The sequence below is a fragment of the Musca autumnalis genome, unplaced genomic scaffold (assembly GCF_047663935.1).
Source record: "Musca autumnalis isolate F117 unplaced genomic scaffold, ASM4766393v1 scaffold_5, whole genome shotgun sequence".
NCBI lineage: Eukaryota > Metazoa > Arthropoda > Insecta > Diptera > Muscidae > Musca > Musca autumnalis.
In genome coordinates this window covers 198,649,239-198,670,065 of record NW_027412088.1, presented here as the reverse complement: position 1 = coordinate 198,670,065, position 20,827 = coordinate 198,649,239, and the positions used below count along the sequence as shown (strand labels likewise).

The 20,827-nt window shown below is 33.6% G+C and overlaps 1 protein-coding gene across 2 annotated transcripts; it reads left to right on the top strand.

Moving 5' to 3' along the window:
- The first annotated feature begins 9,186 nt into the window (after window positions 1-9,186).
- On the top strand, window positions 9,187-20,136 carry LOC141404959 (uncharacterized). 2 transcript variants are annotated; one of them, XM_073988821.1, is made up of 13 exons: window positions 9,187-9,798; window positions 9,911-10,028; window positions 10,454-11,011; window positions 11,075-11,350; window positions 11,631-11,768; window positions 11,849-13,156; window positions 13,222-13,350; window positions 13,416-13,469; window positions 13,661-13,753; window positions 13,817-13,834; window positions 14,068-14,196; window positions 18,808-19,807; window positions 19,880-20,136. In XM_073988821.1, exons 1-13 carry the CDS (start codon window positions 9,454-9,456, stop codon window positions 20,001-20,003), a joined length of 4,290 nt encoding a protein of 1,429 aa, XP_073844922.1. In that variant the 5' UTR covers window positions 9,187-9,453; the 3' UTR covers window positions 20,004-20,136. The 2 variants fall into 2 exon arrangements, with proteins under 2 accessions (XP_073844922.1, XP_073844921.1); XM_073988820.1 differs by having other exon boundaries at window positions 13,948-14,196; window positions 19,880-20,135.
- The last annotated feature ends 691 nt before the right edge of the window (window positions 20,137-20,827 follow it).

Here is a 20,827-nt window from a genome sequence, read left to right as displayed (position 1 = left end):
GCCAATGATTGGTCTAGCGCATTAGCCGCCCAAAGCGTTTTTCCCCACAACTGCCACCACAACGAAGCTATTTAATAACGCCTGTTATGTATGAAAGTGCCTATTCAGCAAGGTAGGATTATATGTAAAAGCTGGTCATATCATAAAGTCTTTTGTTCAAACAAAACATTCACCAGCGTTTTGTAAGCGAGGTGTAAACCTGTTTTTCGTAAATCAAGTAAACGCCGGACGTGTAAATCTTGGCCGCCGGCAAAGTTCTGCCGATGTTACATAACATCTGTTCGAGCAAAGCTGTATACGAAACGTCAGCTGCTGAAAGTTCTCAGTGGTGGCACAAACCTAAATTCAAAGCTGGTGCTGTGTGGCCATTAGCGTACTGTTATACATTGAGAAGAAGTGGAACGTAAGTTGGGAGAAGCTCGACCCACAAAAGTGTCGAGACTATTCCCATCATATGGTTGAAAGAGTGCTGGAACTGCGGTAAAATCATTATAATCAAAACTGTGGTTTGTAAAGCCAACCCTTAGGCGCCGAACATTCGCCACACATTTTAATATCGTGTTTGTCGTTTATATAGTTTTTTGTGTAGTTTTTATCTTTTATTCATTACCAAGTATACTTACTATCCTATTATTTGATTTTTATATGTAAATTTTTTTTTCTTTAACCCTTTAATTTTTTTGACATTTTCTTTATTTTTTTATATATATAAATTTTTTTTGCTATCAAATTTATGTTAGGGACTATAGACTTATAGGGGGTTACTTATTTATCGTTTGATTAGCCTGAAGAGTGAGGCAAAATATTAATACCCGCTTAACTGAGCTCATTTAGGTAGGGAATCTCAGAAAGTAAATTACGTGGTCAATAAATGCTGACCGTGACCCCATCAAAATCATTATAAGTCCCAAGATCGATAAAAAAATATATGTTTTTTTTTGTTTTTATAACATTTCGAAGACTATTATAAAAGGAAAGACTAAATATTAAGAATTTTGATTAGATAGGTTTTATTGATTTTTTTTGTGTTTTAGTTTGTAGTACAGATATGGTTAAATAAAATTATGTTCAAATTTGATTGAGAAAATGAATATGGAATAAATTTTAATCCTTTGGGAGGGGAACGGATGTAAGGGGTAACTAAGGCGATGGAGGGGAGTTTGTGGGGTCCATGAAAGAAAGGTGATGGAACGTTGTGGACCAAGGAAGGGCGGGCTGAGTGAGGGGTCTGTACACCAAGGGCCTCAGTTCTGAAGACTATCTTCCGTGTAAAAATGTGTATTATGTTTCGTGTAGTTTTTTTGCATGTATTTTTCTGATATGATCACCTGCTTGTTTAAAGGGTTGAGGACCGCTCTGAGATAGGCTTTTGAGCAGCCGGAGGGCCAAGCTTCTAATGGAATCATAACATGATTGTAGCCCAATCCCTTCCGTGGTTTTTTAGAGTGCCATCTTCGTTCATTTACCGCAGTCTTTTAATCATACGTAATGCCATTATTCTTATTAACATTATGCAGTATATGTATAAATCAAACGAACATTCATACTTACTTAATTTATTGTAAAAAATATCCTTTGCTTCTTGAACATTTTTGGCGGGAAAATATTTCTTACCTGGCATTTATTTGCCGTTGTTAAAACAACTCCCCAGCAAAAAAGATTGGAAGTAGTGCAATGAAGAGTAATGATTTCACTACATCTTTCGATGCAGCCCACAGTCCAGATTGGTGATCCCTGCAGCATTTCTTCCAAATACAAAAACAGTGTCTAAAAGAATTTGTTAAAAAAAAATAAAGAAATACTAACTAATGCTGCGAACATTGCGAAAGTTCACGAAGCGGAAATTAGTTTTATATAGTTCATGTATAAAAAACCCCTTTGGATGATGAAGCAAAATCAGTGAAGGTTGTATAAAATGCAGAGGAGAAGGAGGAAGTAGATTCACAGCCTGTTTCACTATGTCGAACAAAAATGAAAGCGAAAGAAAAACATCTAAACTCGTGTATGATTTTCAAGTTTTGTAGTTGTTTTAAGTCAAACACAAAGTCAATATTGCCATGAAAATCAAAGTTTAGTTGTTTTTTTATTTTATTTATTATTCATACTTAGTAATGCAAAAAGTCTTTTCGTTCGCAATCATTTTCTTTCGACAAAGATAAACAGGTCCTCAGCTTTAACCCATTTTAAGTTACCGACAAAAATCGGTAACATTAGCTTTGTTCCTTTACTTTTTTAATGGTAACAGTGGTAAAAGAGAAAAGTGTCAAAATTTCTCAATATCGCTCTCTCATGAACATTTTTACCAGAAAAGTAAAGGAACGAAAAAATGGTAGATCTGGCAGCAATGTCAAAAAGAAATATAAACATTTAAATTTACGTCTTTTATTTCACAGTTTTTAATTTAATTTTGTCAGCGTTCGACTTTTTCTTTGTGTTTTTCGTCCATTGTGAAATAATCGTCAAACAAAAGTCGAAAATCAGTTCTACCATTTTTTACCTGCAGAAATTTTGCTGGTAGCCTGTGGTAGAAGAGAAAGGCATATGTGCTCTGTCTCCTCTCTCTCCACTCTCTTAAAAATTGCTGCCAGTTTTGCCACTTTTTGGGGTTAAAGAACGCTTTGCAGGTTAAAAATGGTAACCTCAGGTAAGTAAAGGAACACAGCTATTAAAACTATGGTACAATAATACAGGTACATGATGAAATAATAAGGTGGCGTAAAACGACCAGCTGATTGGTTTCAATCTGTCAATTTTTTTGTTATTGTGAATGAATTGTATGGAAACGTAAACAAACATTTTGACATATTGAAGAATTTTCAGCCAAAAAGTAGTTGTTGTTGTGCTACTTACGTGACCTGTTAAATAGATCTTGTACAGGTACAACGCGAAGAGCAGCTGATTATCACACTAGTTGTCAAAATACATTATTGTGAATAAAATCACATACAGAAGGTAAACAAGCAATTCACAGTAATGGGTTATTGTGAACAATTTTGACGTTTGGTATGATTTGATGTAACACCTTCTTATTCCACCAAGATTTAAATTCAAAATTATGTTTTATTATGAATGACAAATTCAAATAAAAGTTGACAACATTATTGCTATCGGTAGAAATTTATGACTACTTTTTATTGGTCGCTAACTTACCGAAAAATATCGTTAATTACCGAAATTATAATTTTATAATTTTACCGACATTTGTTGGTAACTCAAAAAATGAATTAGAGAATCGCACTACAGAACCTGCAAGAATCAAAAATTTCTACTACGATAACAAACTCTTATGTTACACGCTGAAACTTTCATACGAAACTTTCCCATTATTTTGACGTTCTTAGGTCGAGTTCCCCATTACAGTAATTTCATAAAATTACTTTTGTATGGAACTCGATCTATGAACGCCAAAATAATGGGAAAGTTTCTCATGAAAGTTTTAGCGTGTAACATAAGAGAAACTTTGCTTCATGTCATCGACAAAAATAGTAAAAATTAGTAGATTCTTCCAGCCATGGAACAGATTTATAATAAAGTTGTTTTCTGCGCGCTCTCTTGTAAAATGCATTGAGGAATTAATAGAAAAATATATACTTCCGCGGTATTTCTATTGTACACTTCTACTGACTTAACTGCATCCGTGGAATGCAAACTTTTTGCTGGGCTTATTTATAAGGATTTATTTACGTATACACAATTAAATTGACATTTGATACTCAGTGGGTTTATTGAATCCGATTATACATATGGTAATATTCAAAAAAGTTTTGCAATCGTTGAAGTTGAGGTTTACCATTTAATAAATCGCGAACTATAATTATATTTAATACAATGTGAATATATTTATGTTGATTGAAGTGTTTTAGCAACGATCTGATAATATGGGCCATAACAAATAATTTACGAGGAAGCTGTGTTGGTGGCAATAACAAAATGGGTAAAAATGTGTTGAAGTTCCAGGGAAAATTCAGACCTGAGATCAAAGAAAGAATTGAAGAATACCCCTTGGGCAACATGGTTCTAATATATGAATTCTCGGTATATACAGTGCATCCCCCATAATCCGATGCTGAAATTTTTATGTTTTGAAATCGGGGTTTTTTTAAATTTTTCTTATAATTGGAGGGGCGATAATGACCTAAACTATTTATTGGATTGTAGAACCCGTGATTCCACGTCGTTTGATGTATATCTTATGAGTGTGCTCCGTACACCTCCCTAGTAATAGGAGTCCAAAGTCGAATTTTTGGTGCGTAAATTTTCTCCAAAAACCTATTTTTTGGCTTCAAAATTTACAACAGTGACTCAGGTACCGCAATCGAATCCATCCACTAAAACCGCTGATATAGATACCCTGAAAATAGGAAAATAAGCAAAATTTTATTTTGACTAATCCGCATACTAAACCGCGATTTCCCTTAAAATTTTTTACATTAATGGAATCCTTTATACGCGATTATAACATTTGTCAAAAAGGTGTGTCATAAATAACAGAGATTAGGGAGTAGTATTCGTATTTAACCAAAAATAGAATCAGGTAGCACATCCGCGGTTCTTGACTAATCTGTATAAAATTTTTCTTATTGACGTATTTTTAACAGGGGGTTACTGAAATCGGATGCGCCTTATAATCATATGAACATCGCGTTATTTTTACCCACATGAAGCATTTTGGTGTAGTAAGATGCAACTGATGGCACACTTTGGTCGCTGAATGAAACCTTGAAAAATACAAACATATTGACAGAGATGCACTCGTTCTATGCGAAAAGCACATGCGCCTCAACTGATTTTAACTATTTCGCGCGTTATAGCACGGTTACACTACAGTTTTTTGCAGGGTTAACCCACTTCATGAGGATTTATTGCTTAATCTGGTCAAATCTGGCCAGATTTGCCATACAAAAATTAAATCCTCTCATGGCTGGGTTTATTTTAAATCCGGCACAAATCCACCAAAAATACAGTGTTGTATTCGGTATTTATGCAAAAAATCCAACTCTACTCAAAAAGTACCAAAAGTTACAACTGTTTTTGCAACAGAGTTTGTCGTGTTCTACACGTTTACGATTGGTCGCATGAGATTTTATGGAGTTAATAAATTTAAAGTTACATATATGAAAATCATAAAATTATTATTTTTTCTTTAAAAGTACGCTTGATGCCATGATACAAAACTGTATCCCTGTGTGTAAAATATACCAATATGAGCAAAGAGGGGACGATATCTCATACGAAAAATTGTAAAAGTGTAACACACGACTTTATTAGTTATTTTGTATGTATACGTAAACAATCATCAGCTGACAGTTTATATCCTCGAAAGCTAAGTGTAACCAGCAAAGATTAACCCACTGGATCTATTAACCCCAGTGTGTTAACCTTCAATAGTGTAACCGGGGTATTATACGGTTTTTAACTTTTATGTTTTTTCTTTGATTGTAATATCAATAGCTGTGTCTTTTTACGTGATAATTTGTAATAATTATTACTAATGTTGCAGATTTTGACAGTTGTATAAAGGAAAAGTTGCTGAAAAAAATGTTTCAGCAACATTTAGTAAGTAAAAAGACACACCTAATATCACTCTTTATTTCCTAATTCTATTGCTTATCACACTAATGTCCAATTTACATTAGCAACTTTTTCGTCATTTGGAGCTGTTTCGTCATTTATTTGCTAAAACAGGCAACATTTTGCGTCATTTACCATACAAAAATAAATGACGATAGCTGCGTCATTTATTCTAAACAACGCACGAAAACACCATACTATTATATGCAACCCAGCTTTTTCGCCATAAACTACCAAAAAATGCAACTGTTTTATGATGTCTTTGTTTGTTTGTGTGTGTTGTAGAAAAACAAAAATACTCAAACGATGACAAAAGTGAAAATAAATGTTTAAAAAACTTGCAAAAATTATGTTTTTTTGTTTTTAGAATTAATTTAAGTTATTTGATACACATTTGTGTTGTGAAATTCCTATTTCTCTGAATAAATATATTGTGTGCGTGTGTTTGTGTTATTGTATAAGTGTGTATGTGCGATTGTGTGCGTAAGCAAATGACGCAAAAAAACAGATGCAAATACACTTCATTTGATTCTAGGATTTCGTAAAACGAAATCATTTAATGTGCATATGTAAATTGGACTTAAGCAAATATACTTTTATATATTTAGCAAAATAATTAAGGTTTTGTTTGGAAATTTAGCGAAGTAGTAGAATAACTCCCAAAAAATGTTCTCAAATTTTTCGTATTAAACCAAAAAATATATTCTTAAAATAATGTTCCAACAATAAACTTTTGTTTTTTGTTGTAGCATCAATGTGCAATTTAAAATTCTAATCTATACAATTTTGCTCTCACATTTTTCTGGACATTGTCTAGATTCTGTGCGTATTTTTAATTTATTTTTTAGAGATTTTTATGGACTCTGAGTTAGAATAAATAAAATTTACTCCAAGATTCCTTCATAATTTTTTGATTTTCCGCGAAAATGAAAATAAATTTAGCAAATATTTAAGCGTCTACGGATAGATATTAAATGTTGTTACCAATTTATATATACATTTTGGTATTACAACACAAAGGGAATTTTTAAATATTTTTTCTTTATAAGGGAATAAAACCCCCCAAAACTTTTGGGCGCAGCATCCAATTTTGTGAACGCGAACAGATTTGAAACCACGATTTTGTTCTTAACCCATGTACCAAAAATCGTGAATGTGCTAGCAAATATTTTTTTAAATTTTTTTTTCGATGGAATCATGGTAGAATAAGAAAAGGTAGCAGCCATGGTATAAGTAAAGAGGTAGATTTAAATGAAAAAATCTATAGAACCCTTGTTTTCCTGAATTCCTAAAACTTCAAAATTAAGCAACAAGTGGGTTTGTTTACAACACCAATTTTGAGAATTTTTAAAAATAGCGAAAAATGAATGAAGGACCAATGTTTCTCCGCATAATTAAGTTGTAGATATGATAAAATGTTTGTTTCAATGATAACCTGACGAATTATTTCCATACAAATGTTCCAAAAATAATTTCAAAAATCATTGAATTCGATTGTTTTTAAAATTGTTTGACATATTATTCAAACACCACACACACATACAAAGTTTGTGTATATTGTTTTGAAGTTTTAGGAATACTCGAATGAAAAAATTTAAATTGACATAAAGCTTTGGCTAAGCTTTCTTATTAAACCATGGTAGCAGCAATACACAGCTGACTGAACTGGGTTGTAACGTTAGTGTCAAATTTCATATGACATTTTATACATTTATTTCTATTTCGATGTACATTAGGGACATATATTTTTTGAGAAAAAAAATATATCATTTGGAAAAAACGATTTCCCAGAAAGACTTCTTCATATCAATGATATGTAACCTCCTCCAAGTTCGAACGATAAGCCGCGCAGTAAATCACCGCGTGTAGAGGCGATACAACGTTTGTTAACATGTGAGGTATTTTGTTAAAATTTAAAAAAATAAAGCCCTAATAAACATGTGCTTCTTTGATTTCTAAAACAAAGCATTGAAACAGCTTCTCCTTTTTCTATGAATTTCCAGCGACCCCAAACTTTTCTGCAAGAATTCTACTTTCTGCGAGAATTTATGCATTTAGTGGAATGATGTGGAAACATAAAAATTGAAAATGTAACGATCGTAGCGTAATGGTTGAGTGTGTGGTATTTCGCTAGAATTCATTTTTCAATACAAAACTCCTTAGGCCATATTAGCTCGATTAATCCAATTAATTAATAACTTTCATAAATAATGGCCTTCGTCCTAAAAAGACAATAATAAATAAAAAAAAAAGTAACGAATTTTCATTCATGTTTTACAAAATATTCAACCAAATGTTAAAAATTATTAGTTTTTTAAATTCCAATAATTTATAGACATTTCCTTGTTTTGTTTACAAATACAACTGGCAGTAACGTTACAAACAAAAACAAATTCCTTTGTGGTTGTTGTTCGAGTTGTATTTGTTGTAGTATTAACTTTACCTTGTATTTGTTCTACCATGCGATGGAATTGTAAAGGAAATTTGAAATTTACCATATGTAAACGTGTTATTTTTCTGGAACCATTTCACAGGGTTAATCATTGCTCTGTTCCTTTACGTGCCTGAGGTTACCATTTCTTACCATTTTTAACCTGCTTTACTTTAAAAAGCATACAATTTATATGAGACCAGTTCACCACTTTTACCAATTTTTGCCACTGTTACCATTTTTAAAAGTAAAGGAACAGACTAAAGCCGAAAACAGATACAACGTTTGATTAAAGTTTTGTGTCGTTTTGGCCGTTTTTACACTGTTGGGCATGATGCCGAAAAATTCAAATTCATTTGAAATATATGCCGGCAAACAGATAAACGCTGGACTTTGGTATCGTCGTCGCCCTGTTGTTGTTGTTTTTTTCTCGACGCCCAACGCAAAACTTTAATCAAACGTTGTATCTGTTTTCAGCTTAATAATTTACTGACTCAAACAAGTGGTGTAAATGCGGCTTATGCTATGTTTACATTTACGAAATCCACTCGATTTCATCTGTCAAATCCATAGGTTAAACGTCAAATGAAATCCAATTGATTTCAGATGAGATTTCATTTGACGTTTGAGCTATGGAATTGACAGATGAAATCGAGTGGATTTCGTAAATGTAAACTTAGCATTATACTACGTTTATAATTGCGAAATCCACTCGATTTCCATAGTCAATTCTATTGCTAAAGGGGAGTACACACTATCAATCAAAAATGACAGTCAATGTACTTTAGGACAATTTTCCGGCAAATAACAACTTTTATTTAGCGAAAAACCTTTTAAATACAAGATATACGGTATTATTTAGATATTACAAAAGAAATTTTTCAGTTAGGCTTTGATATTCACGAAATAGACCACGATGACTGTCAGTTTTGCTTGTCAATGTGTACTATACTTTAAACGTCAAGTGAAATCCAATGGATTTCAGATGTGTTTTCATTTGACGTATACGCAAAGGAGTTGACAGTTGAAATCGAGTGGATTTCGTAAATGTAAGCCAAGCATTAGCTCGGTAATTTGTTAATCGAACTGTCGAACACTATTTTCGCCCATGGATCTGTAGATCGAAAAATAAACTGCCAGATGGATCTGTAGATCGAAAAATAGGCGGACAGATGGAAAAAGAAGAATGAAAGAAGAACAAACAACAAAGTGACTGATTGTGAGCAGAGCAAGCTTCGTAAACAACAGAGGAAAGCATTACAAAGAATTTTACTATTTGCAAATTGTTAAAAATAATTACAGAAATTACAGAATTTGTGCGTATTAACTTTATATAACAAGACATTTATAAGAAAAAGAGAAAATACACAAAAAAACTAGTTTAGTAAAAGGGCCTTAAAACATAAAAGGGGTGTAAGTTAAAGCCCCATGAAAACGACACAGAAAAAAAGATGGAAGATAAAAAAAGTATACAGGATTACAAGGACTATTATTCATCTGTCTGTCGAACATGTTTGCAATCCAATGGTGAAATGCAAAGTTTAAGCGCTCCCATGCATGGTGGAGCTAATAAATATTCATATTTGGATTGCCTCAACTACTGTATGCCGAGCTATAGTGGGCCAACTGCAGATGGATTGTCCTCGGATGCCCTACCCACACAAATATGTAAAGATTGTGCATCGGCTTTACAAGTGGCCTATTGGTTTATGAAGAATGCCAGCAAGGCCCAAGAAGTGTTGAAAATTCGCATCAATGAATTAAAAGAAAAACAAAAGCAAATTGAACGTCAAGAGGTAAGGCAGGCGGAGAGATGTGTATGAATGAAGTATGAGTGCGAGTGTCCTAATTAATGCGTAATGTTATTTTTGTATTGTTTCTTTTTCGTGGCGTTGCGACAACTTTTAGGCGGCACAGGCAAAAGCAAACGAGGAGGTAAAGAAGCCCAAACGTTATCGTTGTAAAATATGCAATACAAAGTTGGAAACAAAAAGGTCTTTAAAAGACCATGTCAAATTACATTTGGGTAAGTAAAGTAAAAGAATCCTTATTTTCGTTAGGTGTTGTGAGTGAGTCATCCATCGGTCATTAATGAATGTTTAGCTTGTTTAAGTGTAAACGTTTAAACCTTTTTTGCATTATTGAACATGTGTTTGGCATGAATGAAGCTTGTTACTGGAAAAGGAGTAAGGGGGCACGAAAACATCTGTTGGGAGGATGTGAATGCCAACAAGCAAAAAAACCACAAACCAAGCAAATTAATTTATAATTTGCGTGCAACTTCCTGACATGTACTACATCCAAATCACTTCTGTTGAATTTAACCCTTAGTGTGTTTGTTATTTTGAGATGACACTTCCTGCTGTACCAAGGCATCCAGATCCAGTACATAAAATAAGAGTAAAGTTTTTGCTCATAAAATAGTTCCCCTTTTGTTTGTTTTTATTACAGATATAATTGCCTACAATTGTCACTTATGTGGTTTTGAACATCATCAACGTAATCATTTAATTCAGCATTATCAACTTACGCATGGTGTTGATCCAACCCCAGAACAAGTGAAACCGAAGACAAAAATTACACCTCCAAATAAAAGCTCTAGCAGCACAACAGTAACAAGACAAGCTGATAATTTGAATAACAATGAACAGCGACAACAATATCCCCCACAACAACAACCACAGCTACTATCAAACTCAGGTGAAGTTTATGTAGAAAATCACCTACCCGCAACAGCAACAACACAAAATTCTCATGAAATTATTTACACAAGTGCCCCACAAAATCAAAATATTATTTATGCCACCGCCATAAATACACAAACAACTCCCCTGGAGGGAAATGCTGCAACAATTTTTACCACCCAACCAAACGGCAATGCCACGGCGGCATTTACATTTAATCCAACCACATTTGAAGGGAATCTCAATAATGCACAGAATGATACAAATGTTGGTAATGAATATATTGTTATGGCCGATACTTCTGTGGAAAATGTTATGGGCAAGGGTATGTAAATTTTGCATAAATTGTTGTTTCCTTTTTAATTCATTTTTTTTGTGCATTTCTTAGGTGTTGTTATTGAATATATCAATGCTGGAGATGGTACAGCATTGTCGTTGGACAATGGTTTGGTGCTGGAAAACATTCTACAGGTTCAAAATGATGCTGGTGATACGCAAAATATTATCGTATCACAAAATAATGGCAATACAGGAAATATACCTGTGGCACAAATCGATGGTGGTTCTACAACAAATATGATCATTTCTCAAAACGATATGGTGCAAATGGATGTGGATGATCTAATTGTAGAGGATCCCGAAAATACGCCAGAACAAACGCAAGGTATGTGGATAAGGTGATAGTAAAAAGGAAGAGCGTGGTGAAGTAAATTTTAAGGGAGACCAATCATACAACTTATTTTTGGTTACTGACAAAAATCGTACAAATAAAAGATGACAACACTAGCAATAGTGGTAGGACTCAGCGACAACTTAATTTTGGTTGCGAGCTTATCGAACACTTGCTTGCTCTTGTAAATTGTTGTTTCATTTTATAATTAACTTAAGAATTTCATCTTTCTTGTCACTCATATAATAAATCATGTGTTTTTCTTTTTTTGCAGATGTGCCCATATCCCCCATTGATGAAGATATGATTCCCGCCACATTCATTGAACAGCCAAAAAGAAATATTTGCAAAATATGTGCCAAAGAATTTGATACACAGGATGCCCTGAAAAACCACATGTTGACACACAATGGTATGTCCATAAAAACATACTTTAAATAATGCCTGCCACCATATCTCATGTCAACCTCCCTCTCTCTCTCTTCCTTTCAGAAATTCCCCACTTTTTCTGTGACCATTGTTCATTCTATACCTTCTTTAAAATCGATTTGAATCAACACTACAAAAGCAAACACAATATCCAGCCAACAAACAAACAACTGCAACCGAAAAATAAACCAACAACACGTTGTTCCGAAACTGAAATGGATCCACAAACAAAAAATGCCATTGTACAGAAAATTGAACGTTTTGCAAGATCTCCAAAATTGGTGTACAGTTGTGACATATGTTTCTATGAATGTGATTTGAAATATGAAATAAAGAGGCATTATCTTGCCAAGCATCGTATGAATGTTCACGATATACAGCAGAGACCAACACGTACAGGGATTACCAATAATACATCCATCATACAACCAATAACACCAGTAACAAGTGTGGCATCGACATCAGCAACAACATCTACTGCTTCCAGTATTAGTGGATCACCACCAAAATTAACGAATATTAATTTGAATAATAATATGACCACTACACAAGCAGAAGAGGATGCCATGCTACCGGACTATTTGAATGGTTTAAATTGTCGGAAATGCAATGAGGTTTTCTTCTATCGCAACAAATTATATGAACATTATAAGCTGCACAGTGCCCAGGAGGAAGCTACCAGGCTACAAAAACAGGCCAACAAAATGCAAAAATCTGTAAATAATACACAAGGAATCCAGCAGCTTGAAATGACACAACAGTTACAAGAACAGCCGAACGCAAATTCCATGAATCTACAACAAAATGAAACTCATTTACAATTACAACAACAAAATATTAACACAGAACCCCAATTACAATATCAAGAATCTAACCTCAACCAAACCCAACAACCCCACCTGCAGCAAGTTTTACAACAATTGCCACAGCAAGAGGTCGTCATCACCACCACACCTTTGGATAATTCCCTCACCTCAACATTCAACAATGTTGTTGATCCAATGACATTGGTCCTGACACCCAATACCAGCCTTAATAATACTGCCGCACCGCTAACACCCTCATCAAGTTCTACATACACTCTACCATCAGATGCCATACCACAAATTGTTGAAATGGAACAGACTATAGAAACCGATATGGATTTTGATTTTAATGGTGATGCTCTGTTCGAAGATTTCGATGATGTGGAAAATTCTTCAGACGATAATGATATGCGCAATTTGGCACTGACTTCCGATGATGATTTTGATGATGTGCTCAAGGAACAAAGTGAAAGTCAAACGGAAACGGCCACCTCATATTGTGCCCAGTGTCAGAAGTCGTTTTTGAGTCAATATCAGTTTGAAAATCATATGTTTTTGCATCGAGGTGACCATTTTTTTAAGAATTTTTTCTTTGAAAGAAGAAATAAAATTTTTCTCTTATCTGTTTAGGTTTGGCTCCATATCGTTGTGAAATGTGCACCAATCTCTATAACACTAAACGGGCTTTAATACGCCATTATCGTGCTGTCCACAAGAAATATCCTACCAGAGATATGATCCAGGCTAAGGGGGATAAAGGTTTGTTGTTCAAATATGAAGAAAAGTGAAATGTTAAGATAAACATTTTCTTAATTTTTTTACAGTTTATGTTTGCGACAAAACTACAACGGATTATATGAGCATAGAAAAATCCACCGGTAAGTTTCAGTAGCTTTTGAACTTCACTGTGCAACAGGGCAAGCAACTTCTACATGTTTAGTGCTGCACAGTTTTATTAAATATTCTAAATTTATATAAGATCTAGTATTGAGTTCCGAAATTTTTTTTATCAATTTCTCTTTCGAGCCGAGCTTATTGATCAATGATTTTCTTATTATTGTATTTTCAGTAACCACATTTATGTGTGCAAAATGTACCTATGAATCCACTGACTTCCCCAGTGCCCAATTACATTTGAACACAAATCACAGCATCCACGATGGTATGTATTCGAAATGTCCTAATTTGTATTCCGATTTTAATTCATTTCCGTTTTCCCTTTCAGATTCTTATATCTTAAAAAGTAAGTATTTATATTTGGGTCTATAACATATCCGTGTGTGTCTCTTTTGTCATCAATTGATTGATATCATTTTTTATTTTCCCTTTGTTGCTTGTTATTTGTCTTCCAAACAGAACTTCCTTATGAATGTCCCCGCTGCATACGTTCATTTTCAACCAAAGCAAAATTGTTACGCCATTTGGAACGTAATCATTCAACAACACCAATTAATAATCCACAAATTAATTCCACAGAAACAGCAACTACCACCACAACTACAACTACCGCACCAGTTTTAAATGAAAACAACATCATCAACAATGGCAACAACAACAACCTTGATACAATGCAACAAGTGATGAACAATACTGCTGCAACTAGCGGTAAGGTATATGATGAGGTCAATATTATTAATCAAAACAACAATTCCAACAACAACAATAATACTGTTGATGGTTTAATCAGCGATATGCCGCCAACAATTGTAAATAACAATAGCAAAACATAATACTCAGCATTATGTCATGTTTTGATAAAAATGATCGATTATTGTTTGTTTAATAGAGAGCAAAAAGAAATTATAAAGTACTATTCCAAAATAAAAAAAAAGGTTTTTATTTTATTTTAATTTAATTTTTTTGTTTTATTTTATTTTTGTTCGGAGAGGTAAATAGGTTTTATTTTGTTAATTTTTTACTATTGATTTCAATGATTTTGATTAATTTTTGGTTATTTGTATTTTTGTTTATTATTTTTAATGTTATTGACGATTATGATTATGATTATTATGCCCACGGTAGACTTTTGCATAAATACGGACATAGGATTGTTCTAGTCATATAAATTAGTCTAGATTAACAATGTCAACATTTACATTGGGGAGAGGATATTGAGAGGTAGTGTTTCTATATGCCCTCTCTTTCCCTCCATCAAACTGACAATTGCCTAATGATCATAGAAATTAGTCCTGATTCCTATTGTCCAAATTTTCATTAGGGGAGGAAGTAAAACTTTTGCATTTTATAGTTTCAGAATGTTCTGAAGAATTGCTAAGAATGTTATTTGGAAGATGTTTGCAAAAGGTTACTTGGTTGAACTCCCAATAGTTTAGCTGATACTGACCGGAATTCCAGAACTTATGTAGAAATGTGTTCGACAGATCTTAACATTCCACATCTATCCACCTGAAGGTCCCACAAAAATATTCTAAAAAGATCCACGTTTTCTGCCGTAAAGGTCCGACAAAATATATTCTTAAAAAATCAGGTATATTTCACTGAAGGTCCCCAACAAAAATTCTTAAAAATACACTTCGATTGCCCTTAGGTCCCACAAAAAATATTATCTAAAATATTCTTAAAAAATATTTTTAAAAAATCCACGTCTGTCTAATGGCCCTTAAAAAAATATTTTTAAAAAATCCACCTCCGTCGAATGGCCCTCAAAAAATATTTTTAAAAAATCCACGTCTGTCTAATGGCCCTTAAAAAAATATTTTTAAAAAATCCACCTCCGTCGAATGGCCCTCAAAAAATATTTTTAAAACATCCACGTCTGTCTAATGGCCACCAAAAAATATTTTTAAAAATCCACGTCTGTCGATTGGCCCTCAAAAAATATTTTTAAAAATCCACGTCTGTCGATTGGCCCTCAAAAAATATTTTTAAAAATCCACGTCTGTCGATTGGCCCTCAAAAAATATTTTTAAAAATCCACGTCTGTCGATTGGCCCTCAAAAAATATTTTTAATAATCCACGTCTGTCGATTGGCCCTCAAAAAATATTTTTAAAAATCCACGTCTGTCTATTGGCCCTCAAAAAATATTTTTAAAAATCCACGTCTGTCTAATGGCCACCAAAAATATTTTTAAAAATCCACGTCTGTCGGTTGGCCCTCAAAAAATATTTTTAAAAAATCCACGTCTGTCGAATGGCCCTCAAAAAATACTTTTAAAAAATCCACGTCTGTCGAATGGCCCTCAAAAAATACTTTTAAAAAATCCACGTCTGTCTAATGGCCCTCAAAAAATATTTTTAAAAAATCCACGTCTGTCCATTGGCCCTCAAAAAATATTTTTAAAAAATCCACGTCTGTCTAATGGCCCTCAAAAATATTTTTAAAAAATCCACGTCTGTCTAATGGCCACCAAAAAATATTTTTAAAAATCCACGTCTGTCGGTTGGCCCTCAAAAAATATTTTTAAAAAATCCACGTCTGTCGAATGGCCCTCAAAAAATACTTTTAAAAAATCCACGTCTGTCGAATGGCCCTCAAAAAATACTTTTAAAAAATCCACGTCTGTCTAATGGCCCTCAAAAAATATTTTTAAAAAATCCACGTCTGTCCATTGGCCCTCAAAAAATATTTTTAAAAAATCCACGTCTGTCTAATGGCCCTCAAAAATATTTTTAAAAAATCCACGTCTGTCTAATGGCCCTCAAAAAATATTTTTAAAAAATCCACGTCTGTCTAATGGCCCTCAAAAAATATTTTTAAAAAATCCTCGTCTGTCTAATGGCCCTCAAAAAATATTTTTAAAAAATCCACGTCTGTCTAATGGCCCTCAAAAAATATTTTTAAAAAATCCACGTCTGTCTAATGGCCCTCAAAAAATATTTTTAAAAAATCCACGTCTGTCTAATGGCCCTCAAAAAATATTTTTAAAAAATCCACGTCTGTCTAATGGCCCTCAAAAAATATTTTTAAAAAATCCACGTCTGACTAATGGCCCTCAAAAAATATTTTTAAAAAATCCACGTCTGACTAATGGCCCTCAAAAAAAAATTTTAAAAAATCCACGTCTGTCTAATGGCCCTCAAAAAATATTTTTAAAAAATCCACGTCTGTCTAATGGCCCTCAAAAAAAAATTTTAAAAAATCCACGTCTGTCTATTGGCCCTTAAAAAATATTTTTAAAAAATCCACGTCTGTCTAATGGCCCTCAAGAAATATTTTTAAAAAATCTACGTCTGTCTGTTGGCCCCCAAAAATATTTTTAAAAAATCCGCGTCTGTCTAATGGCCCTCAAAAAATATTTTTAAAAAATCCACGTTTGTCTAATGGCCCTCAAAAAATATTTTTAAAAAATCCACGTCTGTCTAATGGCCCTCAAAAAATATTTTTAAAAAATCCACGTCTGTCTAATGGCCCTCAAAAAATATTTTTAAAAAATCCACGTCTGTCTAATGGCCCTCAAAAAATATTTTTAAAAAATCCACGTCTGTCTAATGGCCCTCAAAAAATATTTTTAAAAAATCCACGTCTGTCTAATGGCCCTCAAAAAATATTTTTAAAAAATCCACGTCTGTCTAATGGCCCTCAAAAAATATTTTTAAAAAATCCACGTCTGTCTAATGGCCCTCAAAAAATATTTTTAAAAAATCCACGTCTGTCTAATGGCCCTCAAAAAATATTTTTAAAAAATCCACGTCTGTCTAATGGCCCTCAAAAAATATTTTTAAAAAATCCACGTCTGTCTATTGGTCCTCAAAAATATTTTTAAAAAATCCACGTCTGTCTATTGGTCCTCAAAAATATTTTTAAAAAATCCACGTCTGTCTAATGGCCCTCAAAAAATATTTTTAAAAAATCCACGTCTGTCTATTGGCCCTCAAAAAATATTTTTAAAAAATCCAAGTCTGTCTATTGGTTCTCAAAAATATTTTTAAAAAATCCACGTCTGTCTAATGGCCCTCAAAAATATTTTTAAAAAATCCACGTCTGTCTAATGGCCCTCAAAAAATATTTTTAAAAAATCCACGTCTGTCTATCGGCCCTCAAAATTTTTTTTTAAAAAATCCACGTCTGTCTATCGGCCCTCAAAAATTTTTTTTTTAAAAAATCCACGTCTGTCTATTTACCCTCAAAAAATATTTTTAGAAAATCCACGTCTGTCTATTGGCCTTCAAAAAATTTTTAAAAAATCCACGTCTATCTATTGGCCCTCAAAAATATTTTTAAAAAATCCACGTCTGTCAATTGGCTCTCAAAAAATATTTTTAAAAAATCAACGTCTCTCTATTGACCTTCAAAAAAATTTTAAAAAATCCACGTCTGTCTATTGGCTCTCAAATAAAACAAAAAAAAAAAAAAACATTGTTCCACAACATCCCATACGGGACAAGGGAGACTTCTCTCATATCAATGAGTGCACCCCGATTCATATTTAGCTCAATGATATGGGACCTACTGTTTATCGCCGAGTCCGAACGGCGTGTCTTAAGACACCACTTGTGGAGAAGTTTTTCAAGGCTGAAATACTCAGGAAATGTCGCCAACATTACTGAGGGGTATTTTGCCACCGTTGAAAAATGTTTGATGTTGCCTGGCCGGGGAATCGAACCCACGACCTTCTGCGTGCAAGGCGGGCGTGCATACCATTGCACCACGGTGGCTCTCAAATAATATTTTTAAAAAATCCACGCCTGTCTATTGGCCCTCAAAAAATAGTTTTAGAAAATCCGCGACTATAGGTCTCCTTAGAGAAGACTCCAAAGTTTTCAATGAGAAGGTCTCGTGGTGTTCTATAAGAAGACGTCATGGTCTACTATGAGAACACTTCATGGTGTTCTATGAGAACACTTCATGGTGTTCTATGAGAAGACCTCATGGTCTTCTATTAGAAGACCTCATGGTCTTCTATTAGAAGACCTCATGGTCTTCTATTAGAAGACCTCATGGTCTTCTATTAGAAGACCTCATGGCCTTCTATTAGAAGACCCCAGTGGTCTTTTATTAGAAGACCCCAGTGGTCTTCTATTTAAAGTTTCATGGTCTTTTATGAGAAAAACTCGTGGTGTTTTATGAGTAGGCATTGTGGTAATTTATGTCCAGAACTGTCAAACATAACTCTTGTTTTATTTTTAGTTATATTTGATGTACTACCTATGAAGATTTCCCTAATTTTTAATTTACAAGAGAGCGAAAATGCTTATAATTTCTTCTCTTTTTCTTGTAAATGCTGCCATTATATATTTTGTACTTTTTAACAAAGGACTTGAAGGAGAATGTGGAGCAGAACCTGCACAGCTTTTCGACATTAGTGGAACAGGACAAAGCGACGATGGAAAATCAATCAATGATGGGCTATCTTTCGAACAATGCGTTGTAACACCATCAACATCGACTTCGTTTGTTATGATATGTCCCGACTTGCAAGGTGAACTTACACTTGACACAGTTCCAACAACAGCCAATAATACAGATCTAACAAACAATAAAGAGCTAATGTTTGATAATGCAGATATGTTGACAACGAACACAGAAATAACAACAAATTCACTACCAACAACAACTTTGGAAGATCTGACAACTACTAATGAAATGACTAATTCAAATAATATAACCATGGGAAATGATGAAACCATGTCAAATTATGCCCCAAGTAATACACAACTTGAGGAAGCGAACACTTTGGATCCACAAACTTCTTTGAGTCCACAAACTTCTTTGGATCCACAAACTTCTGTTGCTGCCAATAAAGTACTCTACAAATGTATTGCATGTCAAGAACAGTGTACCACAATTGAATCTGTTCGTTTGCACAGTCGTAAAGTAGCATGTCGTGATGTAATTAAAGCATTAAATAAAGATCAAAAATCATCTGCCCTTTATAAGTGTGAAGTTTGCGACATGAAATATCCCTCATTATATTTGTTGAGACATCATGTAAAACGCCACATGGCAAGAACATTTCGTTGTTTCTGTTGTCCGAAATCATATTTAAGTAAATTGGACTTGGATACCCATCAAAGAACTCATACAAATGAAAGACCACATCAATGTGATAAATGTCCGAATAGTTTTCGTTATGCCCATCATTTAAAGCGTCACAAGGATATAATACATTTTGGCAAACGTTATATGTGTCCTGAGGCCAATTGTAATCGCCAATTTACAACAATGGAACAATTGAAGGTGCACAAGTGGTCACATTGTGGTATTGTCCCAGTCAAGTGTAAAGAATGTGGTCAACAGTTTAAGAAGAAGCTATTGTAAGTATTTTTTTCTCTTGGGCTTACTTTTCCTTTGGATTATTATTTTTATTTTTGTATTTTTGTTTATAGTTTACGCAACCATTGCTCGAAGATCCACAATAAAGCACTGACAGATGATGAAGAGTTTAATGGCAACGATTTGACATGTAAAAGTCCCCAGGAAGATATTCTACAACCTATTAATTGGGACTAAAAGGATGGGAGATGGAGAATGATTAAAGCTATTAAGAAATATATTTTTGTTTATTAAAAGACATGTAGACTATTACATCTAAATCCACTCATCTTATCAGAGAATATTCGTATGTTTTAAATTTAATTTGTTTTTAAAGAGATAAATTGTATATTTTTTTTAAGAGAAATCATAAAATATCATATTCATTTAATAATATATATTAAATTATATGAAATTTACAATAATGCAATAAAATCACCTATAAGAGACCATTCAATAAGGATAATAAGGTTATAAGTTTGATCAGTTAATGTTTACGCCTAAAAGTATACTTTAAAATTTCTGTACATTACATGGCTATAAAGCTGAAAGAAACATGCAAACATGCCCTCAATGAAAACATTACACTGCACACAAGCGCTACAAAAAATGGTAGGGCGGGCTCCTAACTAAATTTCCTTTAAGAAATATCCAAATGTCACAAGGAAACCTTGACCCGTTTGTCATTCAATGTCTATAAAAGAAAATTCGCATTAGTTTCAGAGATATAATCCCGAATTGCTTTGAAAAGTCATTAGGTTTTTAAGCATGTTTAGAGGGGGCCATAAAATCCAAGCTGGATCTGACACAACAAACCCCAACTTAGGTTTTTGTCGTATGGGGGTGTCAAATAATCCGCAGTTCAAATGGTTTGCACAAGAATACCTTAAAAATCAACAAACAAAACCCTAAACTCCATCTACGGGAAAAAAACAAACGGTTGCAGCGAACCTCCTACAACAACAAAATCCTTTCTCCTTTTGTCAATGTCAGCCATTATCTTTTGTTACAAAAACAACGCG

What these genes read in the sequence shown, in the direction of transcription:
- LOC141404959 (XM_073988820.1), top strand. Translation starts at nt 9,454, where the DNA reads ATGGAAGATAAAAAAAGTATACAGGATTACAAGGACTATTATTCATCT. An exon ending in TACGCCAGAACAAACGCAAG is followed by an intron (nt 11,351 to 11,630) that starts GTATGTGGATAA and finishes CTTTTTTTGCAG; the next exon opens with ATGTGCCCATATCCCCCATT. An exon ending in CCACATGTTGACACACAATG is followed by an intron (nt 11,769 to 11,848) that starts GTATGTCCATAA and finishes TCTTCCTTTCAG; the next exon opens with AAATTCCCCACTTTTTCTGT.